The sequence below is a fragment of the Hippocampus bargibanti genome, linkage group LG09 (assembly GCF_051943395.1).
Source record: "Hippocampus bargibanti isolate YZ-2025 linkage group LG09, ASM5194339v1, whole genome shotgun sequence".
NCBI lineage: Eukaryota > Metazoa > Chordata > Actinopteri > Syngnathiformes > Syngnathidae > Hippocampus > Hippocampus bargibanti.
In genome coordinates this window covers 20,711,682-20,736,255 of record NC_142742.1, presented here as the reverse complement: position 1 = coordinate 20,736,255, position 24,574 = coordinate 20,711,682, and the positions used below count along the sequence as shown (strand labels likewise).

Below are 24,574 nucleotides of genomic sequence, written 5' to 3'. Positions count from 1 at the left end.
AATAAGTGGTAAAGCGTCACAGTCGCTTTCATTATTCATTTTAATTCCATTCAACTCTTCAAACGGATACAATTGTCCAGAACAATTTGCTTTGCTCCTTGTACGCGAAGAGACACAATCAGCAGCAATCTGATTTGCCATATCAGGTTGTAATCCTCGTATTCCTCCAGTAGGGGTCATAAGCGCTCCATTCTGCTGGTCTGCCCAACAGACATTTGGAGTTATCACCGGGGGGGGGGCACCCGGGGGGGGGCCCACCCGCCCCACAGGGGTTGAACAGATTGCGTCCTCCCCTTTCTTCAGCCCTGCGGAGGAGGGGTAGAAGGAGGAGGGGTGGTAGGAGGGGGAGGAGGGGTGCTGAGGCGCCTGCCCGGGGCAGCCCCCCGCCTCTCCCCCTCGCCTCCCGTGGGGGAGCTCTGGGGATTGAAACAATGGCTGCTTTCCATTTTCCACTAACTTTACATTAGGACGTGCAACAGATGAAGCCACAGTCTCATCGTCAGAGCTCACTTTGGAAGACATCGCGACCATTGCTTTCTCCTCTTTTTTCATTCGTTTGGCTTCAGTTTCCCGTTCCCTGATTTTTGCTTGCGCAATCCAAGTGTCACAGGCAATTATCTCGGCATGTATCTTTCCAAGAGATTTTTTCATCGCGGATGCTTCCTGAAGTTTTAACCGAAACATGATCTCCCTCAAAGGTTGTAGTTGCAACGCACCAGAGAACCCACTACAGTCCATCCACTTCTTGCAATAAAGTTCGCTTCCTGGAAACTTTTTGGACATAAACTCTACGTCCCTATGAATTGGGGTCTTTTTAGAAAAAAATAGCACCCATTTTCACTATTGCAACAACAAATTCCTTCTTTAACTATCACGAGAAAAGAAGCACACCTCGTGATGTTGATTCAAACCCAAGAACAAAGGGCGTGATTCGCGCCAATCCTCAGCCAGGATGCGCGTTCACGCACACACACAATGAATGCACTTACGCACACACGCACACACACACACACACTCTGGCACGCACTAACGGCTCAAATGACTTCGCCCCCACCCTTTTTTTTCTCTCCGAGACAAAGAACCCTCTCTGTGTCACTATTCTAGCATAGAACAAACCACCTTAAGAATGTATTTTTGATTTTATTTCTCTCCTTTTGACTCCGTACTGTAGCAGCTGCCCTTTATAACTTCCGCTTTTCAGAATAAAAGCGGCCATCACACAGACTGAATCCCAGCTTCTATCAATATTATTTTCGCTGGAAAACTTCCTTATCACAATTCGGCGTGTGGAACCCAAACCGGACACATTTAGTTAATAAAAAACAACTAAATATGTCCCGTGCACATTAATATGCACTTTCTCCGCCGGTATACGCATTCTCATTTGGCCACCTCGCCTAACGAAAATCGCTTTACACCGGTTCGTACATGAGTCAAGTGGAAAAGACTGCCTGTGGCCAGGAGAAGTCTCACAATACATTCAAATCATGGCTGCTAGCTAGCGCGGTACTTACTTAGTGAACTTCTGAATACTGCCGTGTTGTCCTCCAGCCAGAACGTTAGGAGCCCCACCGCCACCGGAAAGGAGTGATATTCTTTCCGTCTCTCGTGCGGACTGCACAAGCAGGCTTCAGCGAAGAGCGAAAAAATCTACGTTTCTTCCGTAGGTTGGCGCCAGCCAAGGAGCAGGTTCGACACGCGTCTCTACGCGTCGTTTCCCGTTAAAATTTTAAAACGGGCTAAACCACCGGGAGCTTTTTGAGCTGTCTTCCCGTCTCGCCTTGACTGGGTCGCCCAGGTGGTAGTCCTCACGCGAAGGCTGGCAGACTGGCAACGGGTTTTGGCATCAATTAATGTTCGGATTAAATTCTTCTTCGTCTTTCCTGGTTCGGTTTTGTCAGAAGTTCAGTGATAAAAATATCAGCAACGACGATAGATGTTGAACAAAAAAACTACTTTATTCTAATGAGACAGAAAAAGCACTTCTCGTCTCGGTGGGACGAAGACATGAGCACACGGACAAAGATAGGAGAACAAAGAGAACGAGCTCCCGCTCTGACAAGTTTTTAAACATACACAGTGGCGATCTGTTGTCCAATCAGTTGCGGACAAGTCGATCTTTCCCGTCCAATCGGTTACGAACAACTCTGTGTTGGGAGGGTCTTAGATTATAGTTGGAGCTGTTGCTTCTTTGCAACGACTATTGAACTAATAAGATTGATAATGCTATTAGACTGAAATTAAACGTGCACTAATCATAATGTATACTAAGCTAAACATGAAATAACATATGTTTACTAATGTTTACTAATAAACACTCTATCAGTGCAAGTCCTTGAGAGTGGGTAGGGCGGTGCCAATGATTTTTTCCGCCGTCCTCACTGTCCGTTGAAGTCGGATTTTGTCCATTTTTGTGGCGGCCCCAAACCAAACGGTGATGGAAGAACACAGGATGGATTCGATGACAGCCGTGTAGAAATGTTGCAGCACCTCCTGTGGCGGGCCATGCTTCTTTAGCAGCCTCAGGAAGTACATTCTCTGTTGGGCCTTTTTCAGGATAGAGTTGGTGTTGACCGCCCACTTCATGTCCTGGGAGACTGTGATTCCCAGGAACTTGAAGGTCTCAACGGTTGACACAGGGCAGTTGGATAGTGTGAGGGGTAGCTGTGGTGATGGATGTTTCCTGAATTCCACGATCATCTCAACTGTCTTGAGCATGTTCAGCTCCAGGTTGTGACGGCTGCACCAGAGCTCCAGCTGCTCCACTTGTTGTCGGTACGCAGAATCGTCGCCCCCTTTTTTATGAGACCGATGACCGTGGTGTCGTCTGCGAACTTTATGAATTTGACAGCTGGGTGCGTTGAGGTGCAGTCGTTCGTGTAGAGAGAGAAGAGCAATGGAGAGAGGACGCATCCCTGTGGGGCTCCAGTGCTCGTGGTTCGTGTTGTGGATCAGCACGAGGCGTTCAAAGGCCTTCATGACCACAGACGTCAGGGCAACAGGTCTATCGTCGTTCAATCCCGAGGGTGCTGGTTTCTTTGGAACTGGGACGATAGTAGACTGTTTGAAGCAGTATGGGACTTCACACTGCTCCAGGGATCTATTGAAGATTTGTGTGAAGACCGGAGCCAGCTGATCCGCGCAGACTTTCAGGCAGGAGGGGGACACTCTGTCAGGTCCCGCAGCTTTCTCAATCTTCTGCTGCTTGAAGAGCCGTCTAACGTCCAGTTCGTGGATCTGTAGGGCAAAGGGCGGAGATACAGTAGTTTCTGGTAATGGTGGGCAGACCAGGGAAATGGGGGTGTCCTTTTCAAATCGGCAAAAGTATGTATTAAACTCATCAGCTCCCTCTCTCTCTATCTCTATCTCTCTCTCTTTATCTCTAAATCTATCTCCCTATCTCTCTCTATCTCTATCTCTACCCTCTCTATCTCTCTACCTCTATCTCTACCTCTACCTCTACATCTCTCTACCTCTCTCTATCTCTACCTCTACCTCTATCTCTCTATATCTCTAGATCTCTATCTCTCGATCTCGCTCTCTATCTCTGTCTCTATCTGTCTCCCTCTCTCTATCTATCTTTACATCTCTCTCTATATATCTCTCACTACTGACGATGGCACACTACGATGTCCCAAATTCACAGCCTCCCATCCCTGAGGCACAGCTCCCACACCACTCTCAACATCAACGCTAATCTCATGTGAGGACCATCCATTGGCACAAATGGACGGAATAACATCACGTGCAGTGTTTCATGATTCTTAGTATCTGGATGCTATCCAGTGACTGCTGTGAAAGGACAGCTGACAACATAGGAAAGTCTGTGTGACAGCTTGGAGAGACAGCTGACAGGAGGGAATAGACCTCACTGGGGCTGTCATGGGCTAGCTACCCATGGTGGCAGTCACCAACGCTGGTTCAGTTTGTTGGAGGCACCCGCTAAATGCTACAGAGAGAATACAAAGAAAGATATCCCTAGAGCCTGCGAGAGCGGGGGCGCAAGATGGCTCAATGACTGACAACACGGTTACCGACCCAGGAACGAACCTGACTACGAGCAAGAACATGGCACATGAGACAACGGCAGCAGGATACTCACTCAAGGTGTACATCTGTGGCTGGGCAAAAGTAACATCAGCTATCGGGTTAAAGATCCACCAAGGGAAGAGACAGTGCTTGGGAAAGGAGAGACAAGGGCCTCGCATTGACCAATATTTTTTACGAAGTCAGACATCAAATAAGTCCAGTGAAGCACAGCGATGGGACGACAACCAAAGTTCGCAGAGCGTCTACACCCCTGTCAGGGACGATGGTAATGCACTCACAGAAGGAAAGGTGGAAGAGCCCACGCAACCACAGAGACCTCCCAAGGAGGACAAGATCAAAGGGCACAGACCAAGTGTGAAGTGGTCAAAAGCTATCGAGAAAAGAGAGTGGGAAACCGTCAATAACGATCTGACCAAAATCTTGGAGCAACAAGTGGGCACAGCAGAGAAAAAGCTGGAAAATATTGATGACATCATCTATCACTACGGGGAGGAGCGCTTTGGAGTGTACATCCGGAAAACCGCCAATGCAAGACCACCACCAACCAAATCCAGAAGGCAGCAAGAAATAGACAGACTGGTCAGAGAAAGAAGGGACCTGCGAAAACAGTGGAAGAAGGCCTCTGATGCAGAGAAAGAAGGTCTCATGCTGCTCCAAGGGGACATCAAATGCCGGTTGGCAACCTTACGAAGGGCAGAAAACTTGAGAAAACATCGCAAGTACAAGGAACACACAAGAACACGGTTCTATAAAAACCCCTTCAAGTTTGTCAAAGACCTCTTCGCGAAGGACAAAAGCGGAATCCTTAAAACCTCCAAGCAGGAACTTGAAAAGCATCTGGAAAAGGTCCACCACGACACAAAAAGGCAGGAAAAACTAGCTATCCCACATGACATCCCCCCTATTGAACCACCAGAATTCAACCTCGAGACTGGCCCTCCAAAATGGAAGGAAGTGGACAATACAATACGGCGTGCAAGATCAGCATCAGCCCCGGGGCCAAATGGAGTTCCATATAAGCTCTACAAGAACGCACCAGATGTTCTGTGTTATCTTTGGAGACTCATGAGGATTGTGTGGCAGAAAGGGATAATACCAAAGGCATGGCGGAGAGCCGGAGGCGTACTAATTCCCAAGGAGAAGGATGCGACAGACATCAGTCAATTCCGTCCAATTAGCCTTCTCAACGTTGAGGGGAAAATCTTCTTTAATGTTTTCGCACGGAGACTTTCCACCTACCTGGAGAAGAACAAGTACGTCGATACATCTGTACAGAAGGCTGGCATCCCTGGGTTCTCTGGTTGCTTGGAGCACACGAGTATGATCTGAGTGGTTCTTATAAATACTGTTTGGTGCTAATTGATTCATTCACCAAATGGGTGGAAATTGTGCCTTCAAAGAAATCCGATGCATTATCCGTTGCTAAAGCATTATGCAAACATATTATTCCAGAACATGGCATACCAAGAATAATTTGGAGTGATAATGGGCCACATTTTGTTAATGACATAATAACCAAAATTTTCGAACATTTAGGTATTACATTAAAGGACCACTGCGCATATCATTAACAGAGTGCAGGATTAGTTGAAAGAACAAATGGTACGATAAAAAATCGACTCAGAAAAACGATGGAGAAGACAGGCAAACCATGGCCTGAATGTCTGTTTTTGGTTAAATTATATATGAAAATAACGCCCACTAATAACGGCTTAACGCCTTTTGAGATCTTGCATGGCAGACCTTTCATCCTCCCATTAAGGGAAGGTGTGCCCTGGCAAAAGAATGAATCAGATGCAAGCGCTTTGTTGGCAAAATCGTTGTGTGAAATGTTTACAACAAAAAGAGTAGTACATTCCACATGTGTACTGCCACAGTCCTCTTTGTTCCCTTCACAGGAACAGAGGCTGCGCCCCCGGAGACAAGGTGCTGATCAAGGCAATCAGGAGGAAGACCTGGTCTGCACCAAAGTGGGAGGGGCCACTCACCATGCTGATCACAACGCCAACTGCCATCAAGATCGCCGAAAGAGCCACCTGGGTGCATCAAAGCCATTGCAAGATCGCTCACCAACCAGATCCTGAGCAGGTGGAAGAGAGACGGAGCCAAACTACTCACTAGCTATGGGTTTGGTCCACATCATCTTGCTGTACGGATTCGTGGAGGGAATCCAGATGACACACGTAGAGCCCCCCCATTCCATCAGCCTGCGAAATTCCACTATTATATCAAACGACGTTAGATAAGTTTCCAAACATGGCACATCCTGTAGCCTGCTTTCCACTAGAGGCTGCAGGAATAGTGTCATTTCCCCTTAGCATCCTCGTGAATGAAGTACAACAAAATGGAAGCAATTATCCTCCAGTTTCTTGGTACGATTGCATCAAGTTGGGGAAGGCTTGGACCACTGGATGGGATTCCGTTGTGGTCCATTCCAAGCCCAACACAGAATGGGTTCGAGATAGCTGTGCCCAAGAAGCAAAACGAACTATTGTCAAGATAGCTCGAGGCAACTGGTTAGGAACTGGGACTGGTACGATGACAGATATCCAACTTGCTATCATAACTCATGATGCTGCAGGATGCATGGACTTGAGACTCTGTCCTGATTTTCGTGAAAATCCCATTGGGTTTCCCGTAACTATATGCATGATGTCATCTGTGGCATCGCCAGTCGTGACATCACCCTTCCAGCATAAACCACACATCAGACTGTCAGCCTGGGTGGAAGCACCTGACAAAACGGCACAAAATTCAGGTGTCATGGACGCATTATATCAACCGTTAGCAGGAGAAAAACATGACTGGAATCCGTTGTTATCAAACACGTGGTATCGTTATGCGACACTAATTGCTAAACAAAATAGGAAAAGTAATTGTTTTGTATGCTCTTATATGCCTCATTCTATGACACAACGCGTGCATTCAAAGGTATTTGGAGATAAAATGGCTCGAGCTGCTTATATGTTAATATCTTTGCATAGACCTGATCAACATTTTCCGGTTTTTCGCAATGCTTCGAGAGGAGAGATTGTTCCAAATTTAGATACCATTTTAGAAACTGAACATCAGGTTATGACCAAGAGCGGGTTGCAACTACCAGTATGCGTTGCAATGTACAGTACGGGTCAAAATTTGGGTTTTATAGATGAGGATAGATGTTTATATGTGCTACCGTGAAACACGAATGTCACTGTTTTTCGCGTATCTTCACATCTTTGGTTGTTATGCGGTTGGAAAGTATATTATTTTATTCCTCCGCGAGCCTACGGTTTGTGAGCACCTGTTACGGTAACTGACAATACTTTCATCGTTACCAGTCGTCCAGTGCACCATAATGTGAAGAGAAGAGTATCGTTTAAGCCCCATGATTCGATCTGGGGAACTGATGTTCCATAACATTTCAAACACCATAGCACGGGTAGTAAGCTAATGTTAGCTCTTTTTCCACAAATTGGAGTGGCTAAAAACATGCTACGAATTGAAACAATTGATTACAGATTTCAAGTGTTTGTAAATGCCAGCTTGAAAGTGGATGAAATGCAGAACACCGAAATTGCAGCATTTAGACAAATGGTGCTGCAAAATAGAATGGTTTTGGACCTTTTGACAGCCCCACAAGGGGGCATCTGTGCTATGGTGGGTGACACTTGTACGTACATACCCGAAGAAGCGAATTCCATAAACATGACTAATGCTTTGTCTGTTATCAGGGATCTCAGAGATGCTATGGCCAAAGATCGGCGACGTAATCAACCGTGGACCTTTGAAATGCTTTTCGGAGGCTCTTGGTATACGACTTTGCTTAGACCGGGGGTCGGCAACACGCGACTCAAGAGCCGCATGCGCCTCTTTAGCGCCGCCCTAGTGGCTCCCTGGAGCTTTTTCAAAAATGTTTGAAAATGGAAAAAGATGGGGGAGGGAAATATATGTTTTGTTTTAATATGGTTTCTGTAGGAGGACAAACATGACACAAACATTCTTAACGTTTTCCAATTCTGTAAAAATGTGTACAATAAATATTACATTTCAACATTTCTGTCAACGAAGATTTGCGTCATAGCCTGCGACACACGTTTCTATCAGCAGGGCGGGATGCCAGGCAGGTGGCCGTTGTAAACAAACCGGCGGCTGTGTGATGGGCCATGGATCCCAAAGGGAAAAAGAGAAACATAACTGAGGAGGACAGAGGATTCAACGATTCTTGGACCGAATCATTTGCATTCATTGCCAATGCGGAAGGATTGCCTGAATGTTTGCTCTGTAGCGAGAAGTTGTCAAATAACAAAAAGAGGAATGTGGAAAGACATTTCCAAGGAAGGCATGCTACATTTGCAGCCGAGTGCTATCTAGCGTTTGAACAATAATTTCCTCAGTCCGGCTGAAGGCAGGCGGCTGACGCGCCAGTTTGCTTCTACGAGCAGATTTTCTCAAACATGAACTACATCAAATCAAAATATCGCACCCGCCTGCGTCAAGATTAAAGTTACATTTTACATGCCCGATGTTGAGAAGCTGACCAGTGATGTCCGAAAACAGAAGTCACATTAAACGGGTAAGAACACAATCCTGTCATAGGCACATATTTAGTAACAAAGAGGCTGTTTTTATAAAGTTATTTCTGATTTTCGTCAGTATATATTTGGAATGACACTTAGGGATATTATTGTATTTTGTCGCTCAGGTCCCAGGATAGCTGCGTTGGTTGCGTGTCAAAAGAGAAGAGGATGCTGCTGCGTTTTACCCTTGCTTGACTTGCTTGGCATTTGCACAGAAATCAAACTTAAACTGTATTCATTTGATTTTATATACTTTACCTTTTCAAAAGGCTGCTGTTTTATTTTTATAAATGCAGACTGCGTTTTATTGCACTCTGTTGCCCTGTTGTCAAAATAAAAATGACATTCTTTATTGCATTTCTTTAATTTCATCAAAGCAATGAAACATAAATCATTAATATTGTAATGAAGTTAAACTCGAGGTGGCGTCATACAACAGAGTAGTCACGTGGTGCGTCATTCTCTACACTACAGGATGCGCTGCAGGGAAAATAAACATTTAATCATGAAGGCTCATTATGTATTTGTAGCCAACTTAGTCATTTTGATAGTAGGCTAATATAGCTAATATAGATACATACATCATGTGTTGCCTTCATTATAAGGCTTATATAAGGTTTTTAATTTTTTGAGGATCCAGACATATTTGTCTTTTGTTTTTTTGGTCCAATATGGCTCTTTCAACATTTTGGGTTGCCGACCACTGGCTTAGACTGTGCCTGTCGCGATCGTGATTGTACTTATTTTCTTAGTCATTGGTTGTATTATTCCATGCTTAAGAGCAGCGCTAATGAATATGATAACTAATTCTCAGGTGAACTACGCAAAGGTTTTGTATCAACAAATGCGTGAAGGGGACCTTGTGTTGTAGCTTGGAATTGTACACCATGGCCAGAGTGTGGTTGCTCCCGCCAAACGGAGAGCCGAGAAGGAATTTTCCTCGTCAATATTTTGATTGAATTGAATTTACCATTAAGACTCTCGCAAATGGAGACGTTGCATATCACAGCAGTAAAGTTATGACAGAGGTTTTTCGCCTTCTCCATGGTATATAAAGAATGGTACCCCGTGCAGTTAGTATGACGTGCATGCATGAAAACCGTTTTGGAAATGTATGAACTGATGTTTAAATGTGCAACAGGGGGGAATGATAGATTGTTTTTATACACATCCGTAAACATTATGTATTATTTCATGTTTAGTTTAGTACATACTATATTATTGCTTGTTTAGTTTAGTCTATATGGATATATGTAGCTTATTAGTTAACTAGTTGCGTATGCAGAATGTAACAAGTATCAACTTTCAGTCTAATGTTCTCCCAACACTTGTCCGTAGCTGATTGGACAACAGATCGCTGCTGTGTGAGTTTAAACTAGTTTGAGGAGGCAGGCTTTGTTCACTTGGCTCCCCGCACCGACGAGAGATGTTCTCCATTTGTTTTACGAGAATAAAGTACTCTTTTCTGTTCATCATCTATCCTCCCCGCTGGTATTTCATCATAACACTCTGTTGAACTCCAAACCAGAAGAGAAACAGGAATTAGACTCCAACATTTGTCTGCTGGGAATATGTGTCAACTAGTATAAAACAGTAGTCTTGATGCAACGCACAACAATTCACCATTTTTGTTTTCCTTCGAATTTCGCCGTCAACACGGATCAACACATTTTCAGTTTTCAGACCAAACAAAGTACCCAAAATGCATTGTGTGTGTCGCTTTCTCGGTCAGGGGCGTTCCAGATGTGACGTCACATCAGGCATCGTCATCAACTCCAAAACAAGACTTCCTGAATATACAGCGCGAGTCTTAAAACATAAAATATAGCTATATGCCGTGGAATCCTTGTAAAATAGGCTTAGTAGAAGTCATTTGAAGTGATTTTACAAATTATGGACACAAGTTGTCCGGGGCGTCGGTTGTCCTTTAAGGGGCGGATTGAAATTTGTGTTTATTTTGTTTTAAAGAAAAACAAACAAACAAATGATTGGTTTGTCAAATGAACTGCACCTACAAACTATCAAAACATATTCCGGTTTTACAGATATGTCCTTTGAAACTCTCTCAACAACATTTTTATTTTCCTTTGGTTCTTTATCTCCTCAGTAGTCTTTGCAAAGTTAGGGGGCAGATATATGGGTTAAATTTGTGGTCAGTTTTGATCATGCTTTGATATTTTGAAGTGTAGGGACCCCAAGGTCATGCTGGATTGAAAAAAAAATCATTTTTCCAACTGCTTCAACTGAAACCTCAGAATCAACAATATCTCACCTTCGTTAAAGTCAACCAAATATTTGCATCCATCTACTCACAATCAATCATCGCATCCATTTCCACTTGTCACAAACATTCCTCCGTACATTGCATTTATACGTATACATGGAGGTTACATACGGACTATATATTGTGAAGTACATGGATGATAATAATCTGGGTGTTTAAAATTCGGGGGAAACCGTACATTCTTTTTTCATTTTAAAATGACAAAATATGAACTCTTCATTGAAACACATTCAACATGGTTAACATAACACACTGCTCTTCAGAGACAGTTCTGTTTTTTTTCTCATCTATTTTGAATTGACTCCACCTTTCCACTGAAAGAATATTCTTTTCTTTTCCTTGTTCTGCCTGATGACGAATGTGCACGTAAGATGATGATCAGAGCCTTAGGCCAGGGAACGTTGTCTGGGTTTGATCCTTGGATATAGCTGTAGACAAACACGGCAAGTGATTAAATTATGATTTGCAAAGAAAGCCATCTTCACATTCCACTCTGAACTGTTGTAAAAATAAGAGGGTCATTCAATAAAATACATCAAGAACAAACGCAGGGGTCATCGATCAAGAGTCACCGTGCATCATGACAAGGCAAGGCCTCACACAGCAGCCCAAACGGCACAGACCGTCATAGAATTGGGTTAGGAACTGCACTCTTAACCCCTTGTCCTGTTTGATTCCTTCAAAGCGTCATGAGAAGCACAGAATTAGAAAGTGATGATGAAGTCAAAAGTGTTGTGAACAACTAGCTGAGATATCAGTCCAGATTTTTTTTTTCACATTGAGGGAATTTGGAAGTGGCAGCATGGTGATCCAGTGTTTAGCGGGTTGACCTCATGATGTTCTACCCAGGCCTGAGTGGTTTTTCTTTGGTTTCCTCCCATATTCGAAAAACATGCATGTTAATGGAACACTCTTCTCCTTCTTTTCCTTTCGGCTTTTCACTTCAGGAGTCGCCACAGCGAATCAGTGTCCTCCATCTAACCCGGTTTTGTGCATCCTCTTCTCTCACACCAGCTACCTTCATGTCCTCTTTGGCAACATCCATAAACCTCCTCTTCGGTCTTCCTCTCGGTCTCCTGCCTGGCAGTTCAAGGCTCAGCATTTTTCTCCCGATATAGTCACTTTCTCTCCTCTGGACATGTCCAAACCATCTCAGTCTGGCTTCTCTGACTTTCTCTCCAAAGCCTCTAATATGAGTGGTCCCTCTAATGCACTCATTCCTGATCCTATCTAACCTGGTTACTCCCAAAGAATACCTCAACATATTCATCTCTGCTACCTGCAGCTCTGCTTCCTGTCTTTTCTTCAGTGGCACTGTCTCCAGTCCAAACATCATGGCTGATCTTACCACCGTTTTATACACCTTTCCTTTCATCCTAGCTGAGACCCTTCTATCACACATCACACCTGACATTTTTTCCAGACATTCCAGCCTGCCTGAACACACTTCTTCACTTCTTTTCCACACTCTCCATTGCTCTGGACAGTTGATCCCAAGTACTTAAAATCCTCCACTTTCTTTATCTCTTCTCCCTGTAGCATCACTCTCGTACTTGGTTCCCTCTCATTCACACACATATATTCTGTCTTGCTGCGACTGATCTTCATTCATCTCCTTTCCAGGGCATACCTCCACATCTCTAGGTTCTCCCCCACCTGTTCCCTGCTCTCGCGACAGATCACAATGTCATCTGCAAACATCATGGTCCAAGTAGATTCTTGTCTAACATTGTCTGTCAGCCTGTCCATCACCATAGCGAATAAGAAGGGGCTCAGAGCTGACCCCTGGTGGACTCCCACCTCCACTTTGAATTCCTCAGGCCAGAGTGCCTTTCCCTCCTTCATCCTCTTCTGTGCCCTCCTCACTTCATCCTTGCTAATGTTCACTACGTCTTGGTCCACAACAGTCACATCTTCTACTCTTTGTTCCTTCTCATTTTCCTCATTCATAGATTCTTCAAAGTACTCTTTCTATCTTACCATCACACTACTGGCACCCGTTAATACATTGCCATCTCTATCCTTAATCACCCTAACCTGCTGCAGGTCCTTACCATCTTTGTCTCTCTGTCTCGCCAGCCTGTAAAGATCAGTCTCGCCTTCCTCGCTCTCCAGCCTAGCATACAAGTCATCATAGGCCTCTTGTTTGGCCTTTGCCACTTTTACTCTAACAATGCGCTGCATCTCCTTGTATTGCTGTCTAGACTCATCCGTCCACTCAGTGGCCCACTTCTTCTTTGCTAACCTCTTTCTCTGTATACACTCCTGCACCTCCCCATTCCGCCACCAAGTCTCCTTATCTACCTTTCTTCCACTCGATTAATGGAATACTCTAAGGTGTCCCTCTTGTGAGTGCTGATGGTTCTTTGTCTGTGTGTGCCCTGCAATTGGCTGGTAACTGCTTCATGGTGTCTGCCCGACGACAGATGGGACAGCCTCTGGCACCTCCTGTGAAGATGGATGGATGCAATATAAAAGCTCGTGCACCGATGCGAAATGTGTGAGAGTACTGGGAGACGACTGAGAAAAACATCTGTATTAGAAGGTCTAATGAAAAATTAATCTTATTTATTGAATGACCCTTGTATAGGGTCAAAGTGAAAAGAACATGTAACATGAAAAACTGAAACTCAAACTCTCAACCTTCATCAATTTGTGGCAATGCCAGGTGAACATGATGAGCAAGTAAAATAAGATTTTGGATGTGAATAAACTGTACAGTGTCGTACCCCGAGCAAGTTCCTGGGAACATATCCCTCACGATCATTGAGTCGAGCCCACCACCACTCTGTCTCGGTGACATCACGCCGTTGCAGTATGATGAACGAGTCCCCCTCGCCGATGGTGAGCTCATCGACTTGCTGGGCTGTGTAATCCCAGAGTGCGTAGACCAAACCTTTGTTCATCATGCCCAACTTTTCTTGAACACCTGACAAAGATATATTCTGAGAACGAGGATGTCCTCACGCAAAGTATCATTGCTATATAATTTGAGTGAATGAGATCTTCTGATTCAAAGCTGCATTCTATTGTGATTTACATTCTACTTGTGTTATGTTCAATACTTACCATGAAGGAACTGAGAACACTGTGTGTAACCATCATACGTTTCTTCACATTTGTCTGCCGCTGTTTCAACATCACTGATAGTTTGGGCAAAAATGGCTGCCCCTGATTCCACCAGCATTTTACAGAGATGGACACTGTTACAAGAAGCGGCACAGTGCAAAGGTGTCCTGAGGAGAAAGGAACCAGCAAAACACGATTAAAGTATAATATGCAGATACGTCTGTGTAAGCTCTCAGTCGTACAGGAGTGGTCCATCGATGAGAAGGTTTCTTCAGCCGTCATCTGTACAAAAGTGAAGGTTTCGGACGTTTCGCCTCCTATCCAAGAGGCTTCGTCAGCGAACTAAAGTCTGACTGGTCGTATCGGCCCCATTTATATATCCCTAATGTCCAGACCTGGTGGCGCCGGACACAGCTATGATAGGTCCCTACTCTCAGGTTGGGGGGGGGGGCGTGGGACCCCCCCCCCTGTGGCCCCACTGATTGTTCCTACATTCCTGACTAACGATTGGCCTATTACACCCACTCTCCCCGGTATCACCTCATCAGCATAACGACCCTCATCAGCATTGCGAAAGTTGCCTAACCTGTTTTGCCTGAGCAGGCTATTGTATGAACGATCCAAATTGAACCTCACACCACCAGACCGGTTTAATGAAGGATTTTGTTGTTTTATAAGAATCGCCTCTTTCACCCCCCTTTCAAACCATCTATGTTCTTTCGCTAAGATTTTAACCTCATTGTCGTCAAATGAGTGGTTGCTAGCTTTTAGGTGCAAATGTACTGCCGATTGAGGCCCACTAGTATTATCCCTGCGATGTTGATAAAGTCTTTTTTTGAGAATTTGTTGAGTCTCCCCAATGTACTGCTCTTTACAATTTTCATTCTTACAATGTATGGAATAAACTACATTACTTTGTTTTTCATTTGGTAGCCTATCTTTTGGATGCACTAATTTTTGCCTTAACGTGTTTATCGGTTTGAAATAAGTAGGAATTTTATGTTGCCAAAGGACTCTTTGTAATTTTTCAGAAACTCCTGCAATGTACGGTACTGCTACTCCTCTCCTTTTAGAATCTTGAGAATTATTGGTTTCGTTCGCTATTCTTTCTTTCTGACATTTGTTGAATGACCACTGAGGGTACCCACAGTTAGTGAGTGCTGTCCTGATATGTTTTGCCTCCTTTTCTCTACCTTCAGTGCTAGTTGGTATTAGTTTAGCCCTATGCTGGAGGGTTCTGATAACTCCTAGTTTATGTTGTAAAGGGTGGTTAGAGTCAAAAAGTAAGTATTGGTCAGTGTGCGTTCCTCCGAGTAAATTTAACAACATTAAATTTACTCGGAGGAGTAAAGGAGAGGAGTAAATTTACAACATTAAATTTACTCGTGAGGACATTCAAGAGAACCAACTAGCCTTCTTGGATTGTAAAGTAATTATAAAAGAGGACAGAGCGCTAAAAACAGAAGTCTTTAGGAAGGCTACGCACACTGACCAATACTTACTTTTTGACTCTAACCACCCTTTACAACATAAACTAGGAGTTATCAGAACCCTCCAGCATAGGGCTAAACTAATACCAACTAGCACTGAAGGTAGAGAAAAGGAGGCAAAACATATCAGGACAGCACTCACTAACTGTGGGTACCCTCAGTGGTCATTCAACAAATGTCAGAAAGAAAGAATAGCGAACGAAACCAATAATTCTCAAGATTCTAAAAGGAGAGGAGTAGCAGTACCGTACATTGCAGGAGTTTCTGAAAAATTACAAAGAGTCCTTTGGCAACATAAAATTCCTACTTATTTCAAACCGATAAACACGTTAAGGCAAAAATTAGTGCATCCAAAAGATAGGCTACCAAATGAAAAACAAAGTAATGTAGTTTATTCCATACATTGTAAGAATGAAAATTGTAAAGAGCAGTACATTGGGGAGACTCAACAAATTCTCAAAAAAAGACTTTATCAACATCGCAGGGATAATACTAGTGGGCCTCAATCGGCAGTACATTTGCACCTAAAAGCTAGCAACCACTCATTTGACGACAATGAGGTTAAAATCTTAGCGAAAGAACATAGATGGTTTGAAAGGGGGGTGAAAGAGGCGATTCTTATAAAACAACAAAATCCTTCATTAAACCGGTCTGGTGGTGTGAGGTTCAATTTGGATCGTTCATACAATAGCCTGCTCAGGCAAAACAGGTTAGGCAACTTTCGCAATGCTGATGAGGGTCGTTATGCTGATGAGGTGATACCGGGGGGAGTGGGTGTAATAGGCCAATCGTTAGTCAGGAATGTAGGAACAATCAGTGGGGCCACAGGGGGGGGGGTCCCACGCCCCCCCCCCAACCTGAGAGTAGGGACCTATCATAGCTGTGTCCGGCGCCACCAGGTCTGGACATTAGGGATATATAAATGGGGCCGATACGACCAGTCAGACTTTAGTTCGCTGACGAAGCCTCTTGGATAGGAGGCGAAACGTCCGAAACCTTCACTTTTGTACAGATGACGGCTGAAGAAACCTTCTCATCGATATAATATGCAGATCTAAAGGCCACAAGGGGGCACAAGCCAGTGTCTTATTGTGCCGGTCCCAAGCCCGGATAAATACAGAGGGTTGTGTCAGGAACGGCATCCGACGTAAAAAAACGGCCGCCATTGGTACTGTTGACCTCCAGGGTGCCAGTGGAAAATGGACTACTGTTGGTCGAAGAAGGAGAGGAGGGAGGTGTGCCCGGAGGAAAAGAGAGAGATGGAACGCCAAGAGTATGGAACTAAGAGTAGGAACTTTGAATGTAGGAACAATGACAGGTAAAGGTAGAGAGCTGGTTGACATGATGCAGAGAAGGAAGGTAGACATACTGTGTGTCCAGGAGACCAGGTGGAAAGGGAGCAAGGCTATAAGCTTAGCGTCAGGGTTTAAGTTGTTCTATCATGGTGAAGACAGAAAGAGAAATGGAGTTGGGGTTATCTGAAAAGAGGAGTTTGTTAGGAATGTCTTAGAAGTAAAAAGAGTGTCAAATAGAATGATGAGTCTGAAGCTAGAAATTGAAGGTGTGATGTTCAATGTTGTTTGTGGGTATGCCCCACAAGTAGGATGTGAGCTGGCGAAGAAGGAGACATTTTGGTTGGACTTTGATGAAGTCATACAGAACATCCCGAGAAGTGAGAGGGTTGTAATTGGTGGAGACTTCAATGGACATGTTGGCGCAGGAAACAAAGATGATGAGGAGGTGATGGGTAGGTTTGGACTCCAGATGAGGAACGCTGAAGGACAGATGGTGGTTGACTTTGCTAAGAGAATGCAAATGGCTATTGTGAATACTTTCTTTCAGAAGAGACAGGAACATAGGGTGACCTATAAGAGTGGAGGCAGAAGTACACAGGTAGACTACATTTTGTGTCAACGGCGCCATCTAAAGGAAATCAGTGACTGCAAAGTAGTGGTTAGTGAGAGTGTAGCCAGACAGCATAGGTTGGTGGTGTGTAGGATGACGCTGGCAGTGAGAAAGATGAAGAAACCAAAGGCTGAAGTGAGGACAAAATGGTGGAAGTTGAAAAAGGAAGAGTGTTGCATGACATTTAGGAAGGAGGAAAGACAAGCACTGGGTGGGAAAGAGGTCCTTCCAGATGACTGGCAAACTACAGCGAACATAATCAGAGACACGGGTCGGAAAGTACTTGGTGTATCGAGTGGAAGAAAGGTAGATAAGGAGACTTGGTGGTGGAATGGGGACGTGCAGGAGTGTATACAGAGAAAGAGGTTAGCAAAGAAGAAGTGGGACACTGAGAGGACGGACGAGAGTAGACAGCAGTACAAGGAGATGCAGCGCACGGTTAAAGTAAAGGTGGCAAAGGCCAAACAAGAGGCCTATGATGACTTATATGCTCGGCTGGACAGCAAGGAAGGTGAGACTGATCTTTACAGGCTGGCGCGACAGAAAGACAAAGATGGTAAGGACCTGCAGCAGGTTCGGGTGATTAAGGATAGATATGGCAACGTATTAACAGGTGCCAGTAGTGTGATGGCAAGATGGAAAGAGTACTTTGAAGAATTGATGAATGAGGAAAATGAGAAGGAACAAAGAGTAGAAGACGTGAATGTTGTGGACCAAGACGTAGCAAGCATTAGCAAGGATGAAGTGAGGAGGGCGCTGAAGAGGATGAAGGGGGGAAAGGCACTCGGGCCTGATGATTTACCAATCGAGGTATGGAAGTGTCTTGGAGAGGTGGCGGTGGTGTTCCTGACTGGTTTATTCAACACGATCTTAGATGGTGAACAGATGCCTGAAGAATGGAGACAAAGTGTACTCGTGCCCATTTTTAAGAACAAAGGAGATGTGCATAGTTGTACTAATTACAGAGGAATAAAGTTGATGAGCCATACAATGAAACTCTGGGAAAGAGTAGTTGCAGCTAGACTAAGAGCAGAAGTGAACATTTGTGAGCAGCAGTATGGCTTCATGCCAAAAAAGAGTACGACAGATGCAATGTTTGCTTTAAGTATGCTGATAGAGAAGTACAGAGAAGGTCAGAAGGAATTGCATTGTCTTTGTAGATCTGGAGAAAGCGTATGACAGGGTGCCCAGAGAAGAGCTGTGGCATTGCATGAGGAAGTCTGGAGTGACGGAAAAGTATGTCAGAGCGGTGCAAGACATGTATCATGACTGTAAGACAGTTTTGAGGTGTGCTGTCGGTGTGACTGAGCAATTCAAGGTGGAGGTGGGACTCCACCAGGGGTCAGCTCTGAGCCCCTTCTTATTCGCTATGGTAATGGACAGGCTGACAAACGATGTTAGACAAGAATCTCCTTGGACCATGATGTTTGCAGATGACATTGTGATCTGTAGCGAGCACAGGGAACAGGTGGGGGAGAAACTAGAGATGTGGAGGTATGCCCAGGAAAGGAGAGGAATAAAGATCAGTCGCAGCGAGACGGAATACATGTGTGTGAATGAGAGGGATCCGAGTGCAAGAGTGATGCTACAGGGAGAAGAGATAAAGAAGGTGGATGATTTTAAGTACTTGGGGACAACTGTCCAAAGCAATGGAGAGTGTGGAAAAGAGGTGAAGAAGCGTCTCCAGTTAGGCTGGAACGGCTAGAGAAAAATGTCAGGTATGATGTGTGATAGCAGGGTTTCCGCTGGGATGAAAGGAAAGGTGTATAAAACAGTGGTGAGACCAGCCATGAAGTTTGGACTGGATACAGTGCCACTGAAGAAAAGACAGGAAGCAGAGCTGGAGGTAGCAGAGCTGAAGATGTTGAGGTTTTCTTTGGGAGTGACCAGGTTGGATAAGATCAGGAATGAGTACATTAGAGGGACAACTCATATTAGAGGCTTTGGAGAGAAAGTCACAGAGGCCAGACTGAGATGGTTTGGACATGTCCAGAGGAGAGAAAGTGACTATATCGGGAGAAGAATGCTGAGTCTTGAACTGCCAGGCAGGAAACCGAGAGGAAGACCGAAGTTGAGGTTTATGGATGTGGTCAAAGAGGACATGAAGGTAGCTGGTGTGAGAGAAGAGGATGCACAAAACCGGGATAGATGGAGGACATTGATTCGCTGTGGCGACCCCTGAGGGGAAAAGCCGAAAGGAAAAGAAGAAGAAGATGCAGATCTAAAGGCCACCAGTATGAAAGAAAAATCCCAATTCGTTTGAATCTGGTTTGCTAAATGCTATTAACCATTTTCATCATCCATTTTCTACTGTTAGCTCCTCTTCTTTTTAACATACAGTGAGTGATACCTCAGCTTACGAACGCTTTAGCTAACAACCTTTTCGCTTTACGAACATTAAATTTGTGAGAATATAATCTTGGCATACAAACTATTTTTCGGGAAACACACGAAGCGCCACAATGAGTGATGTGCCGTTCGCGAACAAGCCCGTTTTCCAAACAAGGAGCGAGAAATGGCAACTGACTTTTATTTTTGTCCTCTATTTCCTGCACGTAATTGGTCAAGATCCATGCTAGAGGAGGAAGGGGACACACGCAGCAGTAAGGGGGGGACACAGAACAGCACATATAACAGGATAGGCACATATAACAGGATAGGCAGACGACAGAGAGAGAGTGAGAAAACACATAGAAAACACAGTGAAATTTGGACTTGTTTCAACTTTATTGATAGTTCAAAGGCATTGTGTAGACTGCAAGGTTAAAATATCCCATAAATCAAGCGCCAGAAATAACCCGCACAAGCCATCTGTAAAATTTGAAGAGAAACCAGTAACCAGCTACTAATGATGTTTCTAGTGTGTCTGCCTGCATCTGTTGCTGTTGCAAAATCACAACTTCCAAGATGTACAACCCAGAGCTCCTTGAGACACGTTATGCAAAAAGCTATCAACCCAGCGAAACAGAACACAATTGATGAGGAACTAGGCAAAATTATCGCTGAAAATACCCGGCAACTTCACTCGGATATTATCAAGAGGCAACCTGGAAGTTTGTCATCCATTGATGATTTCAAGGCTAGCCACGGATGGTTCGATAACTTTAAGCGTCGTACAGGGATTCCCAGTTCTGACGATAAATCTGCCAAAGCTTACAAGGAATCATTCCTCAAGATGGTGGAAGAAGAAGGCTATGTTCCTCATCAAGTGTTTAATGCTGATGAAACCGGCCACTCCATTCCATCAGCCACCAACGACCATCACAAAGGTAAATAAAACGACTTTATTCCATAGTACAGTTTATTTCATTAATTTCAATACCGTAGCACATTTATTCTACATAAAACAATGTGTATTTTGTGTAGTTTCAAGGCTTATTTAGTACGAAATTATGTTTTATGAGGAAATTGATATTTGGAATACAAACTTTTCACGTGACACACACTTTTCACCTGACACACACTTTCTCGGAATCAATTAAGTTCGTAAGCCAAGGTATCTCTACTTATTCCTGACATCATCTTCATTCAAAACATTTTGTGTCGAATATATCATTCCAACAGCACACAGTCCAATTCCTCATGCCTCCCCGACACCCTTTTCAATCACAAGATACAGACTACAAAATCAGAATCAGAATCCGAATCGTCTTTATTGCCAAGTATGTCGAACACACAAGGAATTTGTCTCCGGTAGAACACACAACACAGCACGAGTATCATCATAAGAAAATTTGAGGCACTATACAGTTCTATTTGGGTTACTGTTTCGAGTGTTAATGGTTTGGGGGAAGAAGCTGCTTAAATGTCTGCTGGATTTGGTGCGTATGGATCGGTAGCGCCTGCCTGAGGGGAGTAGCTGGAAAAGGTGGTGGGAAGGGTGTGGAGGGTCCAGTACGATTTTACGCGTCCTTGTTTGGATTCTTGCAGTGTGCAAGTCCTCGAGAGTGGGTATCGGTGTCTGTGCCATATCCAGCAGACATTTAAACAGCTTCTTCCCCCAAGCCATTAACTCTCTAAACAGTAACCCAATTTATAACTGTATAATGCCTCTTTGCAATTTAGCACAACCCTGTGGAACAGCATTCTGTTATAATCATTGGTGCTCCAGCTCTGAACCACTCTTGTCACATACTCGTCGACGCCAGGAGCGTGCCCCTCCCCTCCTGTCTCTTCTTCTGCTCCTGGAGCGGGCCCCTCCCCTCCCTGCTCTCCGGACTCACGCACCGGTTCCCCATTTCCTTAATTGTGCCTTCTGGCTATAAAAGCCACCCTTACCGTTCGATTAGTGCCGGTGTATTCTAGGAAGTGCCCCGTCACCCAGCCGCACGCAGGTCTGTTTCGTTGTTCTCCTCCTTTGCCTGATTTTCTGTTTTGCCTCAGGTATCTCAGTAAAAACATTTATTGAATCACTGTCTCCACCGAGTATTTTGGATCCAACCTTTACTACCTCCCAACGTCCCTCGAGTTCTGTCACAACTCCTCGAGCGGACGTGACAACTGTCTGCTTGATACTTTCACATTGTCTCACAGTTGGTCCTGAGAGGTACCACTTAAATAAACAAATTTGTTTCGAGTCGATTAGATTTGCCTTTATTAGTGTCCTCCATACTTATTTGTCAAGTTTTTTTTATTATGATGCTAGTGCCCTGTGTTTTACCGGAGACAAATTCCTCGTGTGTTCTGCATACTTGGCGATAAAGATGATTCTGATTCTGATTCTGATTCCAAATCCACTCGGAGCCATATCCTCTGAAGACTATGCTCATGATGAAATGCTCGGAAGATGACACAAACTGAGAGTTGACAAGATTCCAAAGAAATGCACTGTCCTCAAAAATCTGTAACGTACAACCCATTACCGTATTTTGATCACTTTAAAATTTGTGATAGGCATTCCATACAAATATCAATATATCTTTTCTCAGATACTTGCAGTATGTAGTTTTTTATGAAACATTTTTGCACATCTACAGAATACATCTCAGTCATTTTTACTATGCTTAGAATATCGTTTTTTTATCCTTTCACACTCCCATCCCTTTTCAAATTGCTACTGTGGGCTGCAAACTTCCACATTGTGGGACGATTAAAGGTTTTCTGATTCGGATTCCAATAGTACAGACATATCCATAGTCCGGCCCGGGGTCAATTTTTACCCGGCCCGCAGCCTCCATCATAAAATCATAAAATGTCTAGCCTGCATATAGAATTAATCCATTGGGCAGTAGCGTGGTTACCTGCGTATGCTAAGTGCTGCCATCAAGAGGCTCCATTAGAAACAGCAACTTAGTATAAGTATTAACTGACTGAATCAGGAGCGGTCCGGTAGATGAGTGGTTAGCACGCTGACTTCAAATTCTCCCATTGTGGGACTATTAAAGACTTTCTGATTCTGATTCACAGTGTGGAGGTCACGAGTTCGGCCTCCCTGTGTGGAGTTTGCATGTTGTACCCAGGCCCCCATGGTTTTCCTCCGGTGTCCTCCCACATTCCAAAAACATGTCTAGCAGGCTTATTGAACACTCTAAATTATCCCAGGCTGTGATTGTGAGTGTGAATTGTTGCTTGTTTCTTTGTGCACTGCGATTGGCTTGCAACCAATTCAGGGTGTCCCCATCTACTACCCGAAGACGACTAGAATAGGCTCCAGCACCCCTAATGAGGATTAAGCAGACCGGAAAATGGATGGATGACTGAATGAGCCCCCCAATTTTCGAAACATTGCACTCTGTCAAAATGCTGGAGATGGAGTCTGCTTAATTTTAGTTAAATGCAGTGGTTATGAAACCAAAAACCTTTTAAATACAGATCTATCTCTTTGATTATCCTAAGCTAGCTTGGTATAAATGGACTCATAAATGAAACTATCATTGTGCAGCCCCTTATTTTTCCAGCTACAATCATTCAACCTATAGTAGAGGAACGTCCAAGTTGAATGCAAATGCTAGAACCAAAAGTGCTCAACTGAAGGTACTGACCATCCATCACTGTCTGCTGCATTCACATTCACTCCAAAGTCCAACAGGAACTTGACTATGTGGTGGTGGCCAGCACAAACAGCATTGTGAAGAGGAGTGATACCTTCATCATTTGGTTTACTGGGATTTTCCACCTGAAAGACAATTAAAGGAAAGGGGATTATAAAAATATTAAGGTTTTGAAAGGTTAAATCAACCACGGAATAGTACCGGTCAGCGCAGAAAAAAAATCCACGACTTCCTTCTTATTTATTTTTGGAATCACAAATCTCCATTGCATCCATCTACAGCGGGGTTTGGGAACCTTTTTGACTAAGAGATGTCTGGCATACTATATATATATATATATATATATATATATATATATATATATATATATATATATATATATATATATATATATATATATATATATATATCTCATCTCATCTCATTTTCCGTGCCGCTTATTCCTCATTAGGGTCGCGGGGGTTGCTGGAGCCTATCTCAGCTGTCTTCGGGCATGAGGCGGGGGACACCCTGAATTGGTTGCCAGCCAATTGCAGGGCACACGAAGACATACAACAGTCACTCTCACACTCACACCTCGGGACAATTTGGAGTGGTCAATATGCCTGCCATGCATGTTTTTGGAGTGTGGGAGGAAACCGGAGGACCCGGAGAAAACCCACGCGGGTCCGGGGAGAACATGCAAACTCCACACAGGGAGGCCGGACCGGGATGTGAACCGGCGACCTCTGCACTGTGAAGCCGGTGTGCTAACCACTCGGGCCGCCCTATATATATATATATATATATATATATATATATATATATATATATATATATATATATATATATATATATATATATATATATATATATATATATATATATATATATATATATATATATATATATATATATATATATATATATATATATATATATATATATATATATATATAGCTGGATAGCTCAGTTGATAAGGAATCAGTTTGGCATATGGGAGACGAGGGTTTGAATCCCAGAGAAAATGAGCACAAAAACATCATCCAGTGTGGGTCCTTGGGCAAGACCCTTCACGCTAATGCCTACCTCATAAAAATGATGCGAGACAATAAATGGAATGACATGCCGGCTCAGACGTCGCCCGGCCAAACAAGGTCTGCGTCAGGTGCTGGGGAACCAGAGCACCCTGATGAAAAATGGGCTACTGGAACAAAGCGGAGATGGACGAGATGCGATAACATGGCT

The 24,574-nt window shown here is 43.9% G+C and overlaps 2 protein-coding genes and 1 pseudogene across 20 annotated transcripts in view; 1 reads left to right on the top strand and 2 right to left on the bottom strand.

Moving 5' to 3' along the window:
• Window positions 1-2,322: 2,322 nt before the first annotated feature.
• On the bottom strand, window positions 2,323-6,271 carry LOC148893938 (uncharacterized). The gene is made up of 3 exons (XM_089005119.1): window positions 6,169-6,271; window positions 6,039-6,086; window positions 2,323-3,237 (listed from the first exon to the last, which is right to left on the bottom strand). The coding sequence occupies exons 2-3, from the start codon at window positions 6,063-6,065 to the stop codon at window positions 2,323-2,325; spliced, it is 942 nt and encodes a 313-aa protein (XP_088861245.1). The 5' UTR covers window positions 6,066-6,086; window positions 6,169-6,271.
• Window positions 6,272-10,529: 4,258 nt separating this feature from the next.
• Window positions 10,530-24,574, bottom strand: part of LOC148893936 (apoptosis-stimulating of p53 protein 1-like) — a 130,191-nt gene continuing 116,146 nt past the window's right edge. For 17 of the 19 annotated variants that reach the window (XR_016116072.1, XR_016116071.1, XR_016116074.1 and 14 more), the window contains one exon: window positions 23,335-23,472. Coding sequence is in view for 1 of the 19 variants with exons in the window: in XM_089005106.1 (XP_088861232.1) it covers window positions 11,280-11,321; window positions 13,623-13,822; window positions 13,963-14,129; window positions 23,339-23,472 (543 nt within the window). In the remaining 18 variants the exon portion in view is untranslated. Of the gene's footprint in view, window positions 11,322-13,197; window positions 13,342-13,622; window positions 13,823-13,962; window positions 14,130-23,334; window positions 23,473-24,574 lie in introns of those variants that run through there. The other 2 variants (XR_016116073.1, XM_089005106.1) reach the window with 2 other exon arrangements.
• Window positions 11,335-13,216, top strand: LOC148893937 (uncharacterized; annotated as a pseudogene).